This window comes from Haliaeetus leucocephalus, unplaced genomic scaffold (genome assembly GCF_000737465.1).
Source record: "Haliaeetus leucocephalus isolate CR32 unplaced genomic scaffold, Haliaeetus_leucocephalus-4.0 Scaffold763, whole genome shotgun sequence".
Taxonomy (NCBI): Eukaryota; Metazoa; Chordata; class Aves; order Accipitriformes; family Accipitridae; genus Haliaeetus; species Haliaeetus leucocephalus.
The window spans coordinates 3,039,967-3,045,966 of NW_010973199.1; the positions used below are offsets into that span (position 1 = coordinate 3,039,967).

At 36.3% G+C, this 6,000-nt stretch overlaps 1 protein-coding gene across 3 annotated transcripts in view; it reads left to right on the plus strand.

Annotated features, from left to right (window-relative positions):
* The window catches only part of POT1 (protection of telomeres 1), an 81,646-nt gene extending 76,949 nt beyond the window's left edge, over positions 1-4,697 (plus strand). For all 3 annotated transcript variants that reach the window (XM_010581290.1, XM_010581291.1, XM_010581292.1), the window contains 2 exons: positions 2,447-2,552; positions 3,581-4,697. In XM_010581290.1, coding sequence (XP_010579592.1) covers positions 2,447-2,552; positions 3,581-3,693 — 219 coding nt within the window. In that variant the 3' untranslated portion in view covers positions 3,694-4,697. The remainder of the gene's footprint in view (positions 1-2,446; positions 2,553-3,580) is intronic.
* The last annotated feature ends 1,303 nt before the right edge of the window (positions 4,698-6,000 follow it).

Below are 6,000 nucleotides of genomic sequence, written 5' to 3' on the forward strand. Positions count from 1 at the left end.
TCTGGTGGAAAGGCAGGGGGGTTGGTTGTTGGTTGTGGGGGTTTTTTTTGTCCTACTGGCCTTCAAGTTTGTCAAAAATTAATTCTAATTCTTTACTCCTGTATACTTGCGGTTCCCCCAGCTTGGTTTTGTCTGTAAACATAGTGGGCCTATTTGCTATTCCATAAAGCATGTCACTACTGAAAATTCTTGAAATCACCAGACTTCGGACAATCCCCTGCAGAATCCACTTTGGACATCTCCTATTTTGACAGTAAACTACCAATTACTCTTCAGGATTTTTTTTTATTTTTTTCCTTTTTACTCTAATTCATAAGCTTTATTATTAGGTTTAATGCACAAAGATGCTTTGAGTAAGAATTTTTTGTGATGCGGAAGGTGGAGGATTTCTGGCTGACAAGAGCTGGTCATTGCTTCCTGCATCTCCAATTTAGGGCTGAATATGAATTGTATAAGTCTAGTATCCTCCTTAGTGAATTTACTCCTTTACATGTATTTTTGCGTGCAGTAGAAATATCTGTTGCTATGTACTTCGTGGGTTTTTTCCTTTTGTTTTACCTTTGGGGATTTTGGGGGGTTTTGTTTTGTTTTTTACACACACAAACATACACAGACACATTTTAGTTACTATCCTAAATTTTGAGATGGTATGTCAATTGTTTTGAAAAGAGAAAATAATAAAAAAGTGAGAAGAACTTGGTAAAGAATAGAATTATTATCTAAAATACATTAGTATTACATTGTACCTTTTTTCCTTCTATAAGTGCATTTGTGTGTTTTCTTATTCCAGCAGTTCATGGCTGGGAATATCAGGATCTAACAATACACGTTTGGAGTAATCTATTTACCCAAGTGGAAAATATTCAGTGTAGTGGCACTTCAGAGTTATAACTTTGTCCAAAATGGGACAGAGAAACAATTCAGTGGGAATTTTTTTTCCCCCACAGCAATTGTATTTAATGTGTATATATTTTCCACCATTGTACTTAATGACTTCGAGTGGGACTTTGAAGGGAGTACTCTTCCTTGTTTAATTTTAAGACTGTAAGTAAAAACAATATTGGAAAAAATGTGTGTTTTCTTAAAATACATGGTGTATTAGCAGCAAAGGAGGTCAAAGGCTGCAATCCCCATTTCAGCTAGTCATCTTTTCCTTCTACTGTCCTTTTTCTTTTTTATATCGAGAAACTAAACTGCAAAAAGAAGGTGGGGGGAAGGATTTTAAACCATCTCTTGATGCAGAATTCCAAAAATCTCTACTTCATGGTAGCTCAGATTCTTATCAGATACTGCTCAGTACTACAGCTTAGCTGCAGAAAAAAACCCCACAATTTCTTCTGAAGTGCCAGCTGCTAGCATTCCTGCTGGTGGTACTTCAAAGACAAGCCAATACCTTCCAAGCCTTAACTTGGGTCCTTCAGCACCACCCGAGAAAGAACTGGGCTACTTTGAAGTGCAGCTTTACACTAGCTTCCAGTCACACTTCTGTAGGAACGCTCTCAGTTCTTTTCTTTCCTCTCCTCTTTATAGGAAGAGTCATTGAAGGAAAAAATCGAAAAGTTCTATAGTCAGAGGAAGAATTGTAAGAGTGAGAGGAAAAAGTAGATATCTCTGTCAATTTTGCTGCTGGATTATCTGCTAACTTCTGATCACTTCCATTAAACGTATCAGACAAAAATTATACAAAGGCAGATTATTCTGTATTTTTATCTTTTAACAAAAAGGAGAAATTGCTATCAGAAGCTTTAGCTCACTTTGACAAGGTGTAAGATGATGAGTCGTTAGAGGTACAAAATCAGGTAACAAACTTGGAAAGAATAAAATGGGAGTTTTGTCAGTCATGCTTACTCTATATTGTTTAAAAATACACAGAAAAGGTTTACTTAATGTTTCAGTGTTCCATTCTTTATTTTGCTCCTTCATTCAGAAATGTATTCCACAGTATAAGCCTTTCTCCACAGTTTCTAAAACTATCAAAAAAATGAAACTCAAACTAAGGGAGTTCCACTTCTATGAAGTGGTTGCGACTGAAGGTTGCAGTGCCCCCTTGTTTTCAAGTGACTTTGTTCCTCTCAAAATGTTTTGCTCACTGCAGCGAGGGACTGTTGAGGAGGACTGACCATCCTTTCTGGCCATAACATTGTCTGGTTACAGAGGTTTATGAGGAATATCTGCCAGTTATGTATACAGACCTACATGTGTGCTTTCTGGGTGGCTGTAGTCCCTGAATACTCAGGGGTACTGAAATACAGACTATTAATTTTTTCAGACAGCTTTGGTTTTCTTCTGTATCTGAACAGTTTTAGAAATAGTATTGTTCTTCTGTTGTGTTGCCTATCTGGATAATTTTAAGTTCCTTAAATGATAAAAGAACATGCAGTCAGGGTTCTGGCTAATGATTTCTTACCCCTCTTCCAATGCCTCATACTTTTCTGTTCTCTTCCAGGAAAATTTTTTCCAAATTCCTGCCTCTGAAATCTTAACTAATAATTCTCTTCAGCAAAAGATGCAGATGACCATGAATACGCTCTGTCCTCCAGGAAGAAAATTAGGTCAGATTGCCATTATTTTAAAAGGGGGGGGGGGAAGGAAAGGGTCTTTCAATCTGCCATTGCACATGCAAAGTCTTAGAATTCAACTTACGCGTCGGCAAAACTCAGAACAGAGAAACGCAGGAGTCTGTAAGGAGAGTTCCAATTAATTTGTTTTGATACATTTCTGTAATAGTGGAACTCCCTTTTGAGAAAGAAAAGTAATAGTTCAGTAAATTCTCATGTAGCATGCAGTGATGTGTGAATACAGTCATGTCTATGCAAGCACTAACATGTCATTTGTATTCATATGGAAGTTAACCTAAACACCCTCGTACTGAATGTCACAGTACATTAGGGAAAACTGAAAGGGAGCTCAGCTTCTGGCACATGCTTTGGTGTGAGATTCTACTTTTGAATGCACATGCTGGTTTAGAGCATCCCTTGCTACAGGAAACATCCATGAAAATTGAGCAAAACCTTAATCCAAATCCAGTCACAGAGGTTTTTGTGCAGCAGTTCTGTTGTGGCAGGAAGTAGCTCTGCCTAAACTACACACGTCCAAGGTAGCTATATGTCCCTGCCGCAGCTCTGACCTCTGCAGTGTACTCCCTCTTAAGTACATGGCTGTCAGTGACCACACAACCACACTTGGAGTCTTGACCATGCTTACAAAAAGTGGCCCTATTGTAAAGGTTGTTCCCTTTGAGACCCCTGAAATTGTCTCATTGAGACACATGGAGATAAGTTTTTATTATTGGAAAGTCTTTATATGTGCTATACTGTGGTACAACTACTGGTACCAAGTGTTTTGGGAGGGGCGCTGGGGTAAGGAGGGCAAGGCTTGAAAGATTGTCACTGAACACCATTTCAGATGCTGCGGGAAATTTTAAGATGCAAATTGGAATTTTAAAATTAGTAATTTATTTTTCTTCCCATTAACTGTTGTATACATTTAGATACCCTAGTTAAGATCCTGCTCAAGTTATGTTTCTCTCCTACAAAAGTTAGAAATTAGTATTAAACAGTAATTTGGATTTTGTTTGTAGATGACTTGCCATGGCTGGAATGCTTCATCAAGTCCTATAATGTCAGAGATGCGATGACACATCAAGTTTATTACCAAATTTTTGACACTACAGTTGCTGAAGGTGTTGTATAGTGATGTGTTGCTAATAGGAAGTAATCCAGTAAGTATACAATTTGGGGCAATCAGAGACTGTATAAAAAAAATCGTTGTTCCTTTCTTAGGAACTCAACCTGTATGTATGAAGTTTTAGCTTGTATATTAATGTGAATGGCAATTATGCTTTGATGTATTTACTACTTTCCTGGCGTACAGCCTTATGATCTGAGTGCAAATGGAGGTGCTAAGCTTTTCACTGGAGCCTGCTTGGCTCAGGCTGATGGAAACAATCTGGTATCCATCTGTCCTTCAGAAAGGCATTGATGAGGTTACTCTAAACTGGTGAGTTTTACTCAGAAAATATAGTCAGAATGATGCTGCTGTGTTCATTTCTGTGTTAAATGATCTCAGCAGATATGGAAAAGGAGCTCTTCAGTAAACTTTCTCTCAGACTACTTTGTGCAAGCATATGTTGCTGTTCTTGGCCAGTTTAACAGGGTTGTTGTCCATTTTTAGAGACTTCTTTGATTTTGCACTGATAGGTACATTTAGACAGAACTCTTCCTGTTAATCATACCAAGGTAACTGCTATGTTTACCAGTTACTATAGATTTTGATGTACTTATGAATGTGACCATGTAATGTTTATCACTAAAATTAAAGTCAAACCATGAAAGTAAGGTAGTGTAAAATTGTAAAATGAGTCTTGACATTCGCTAGGTCGTAATGATTTTTAAGGTGGCCCTATTGGGTACCAAAGTTGTTAGCACGCTTATTAGCTAGGTCTGTTTTTTCAAAGGCTCTGATGTATCTGGCTAAATTTACTGTCAGATTACACTGCCCAGATCTGCTGTTTCTGTCTTACATAGACTGTATGACTAAATTTAAAGATACAGAACTAATCTAGTGATATCATGACTTGAAAATACTGCTGGAGTAGAAAAATTACTCAGTGGTTTTACTTTGCATTCAGAAGTCTGTAGGACAAATTCAGGACATTTCTCCAAGGATAATTAATGTAGAAATCCCCGACAAATCAAATGCTTTCCATCGGAGCAAAATTACTTAATACTTGTAACAGCTGTTTTTTAAGGGAGTTCAGAAGCAAGATGGAATACTTGTCATCTACTATCAAAATAATAATCTATTTACATTTTATTTATTCATTTTTCAGGGCTGTTAAGTAGATTATGCAATTTGTCATTTAAAATTTCATCTGAATATCTTCTGATAATTTTCTGGTACTCTAAAAAAATTATACTGGGTTTATCTGTCATAAACTAGGAGATTGTTCTTTATTGATTGGTGTATAGGGAGAACCAATATTAAAGGTGCTTAGTGGATATTTCCTTTAAGTAGTATGAAAAAAATCAACTTTGGAATTGAACAAGCAGTTTACTAAAGAGCAGTACTGGCTTATGAAAGCTTGCCTGAATCTGTGAATAAATGCATAAACAAAAAATAGTTATACAAAGTTGTTAGATTAATATTACAGAACTTTAGACACTGGCCATATCCTGAGGATTTCAGAATCTAGGGGTTAAATTGAAGGCAATCTTTTTTGCTTTTCTTGTAAATAGTGTATGAAAACATTGGAATAGAATGTTTTTATTTTTAGATTTTTGTTAACTCAGATACTGATATTGCACATTTTTTCTAAATTAAGTCTTTGTAAAGTAATAAATAAGAATTTGTTTTGAACTTTGGTGTAAAATAAATCAATTTCACTACATCTCTTGTCTGAGATCCCTGCCAGAAAACTCTGCATACGCATCACTTGATTTTTTTACTACTGAATATTGTATTGAAATGTTTAATAAAGATTTTTCCAAATACAGAGTTTTTCTGGTACTTGACTTTTAGTTCCTAGTTCATAAGACTCTGAAAAATTTGTCATCAGTAGCCTTTATCCAGCAAAATGTTCCAAATGAATGTTTGTATAGTTTGTTGGATTGAAAAGTACATGTTTAATTCTCTTTCTAAATACAATTCATAGCAATAATTTTAATTAGTAATTAAAAATTATGTGTTTGGCAATACTAAAGATCACTGTACAGAAAGGAATTAGTGCACAGACAGTTGAAAATGTCTGTGTCTCATTGGTAGCCTTTATGGAGCAACGGAAGTCACTGAGATGGGACTCAGACCTTTAGTTACTTGTCCTGGTCAATGCTGAGGGCTGTGAATAGCTGACTGATGGATGGAAATCTTGAGATTGCTGTGTCCTGAACTTACAGCACGAACAGGCTCCAGTTTCTGAAAGCTGAGCATCTCAGGCATCAATGGCATTTAGCCATTACTAGCAACCTCCATAATAGAAAGAAAAGTCACATTTCCCTTGGT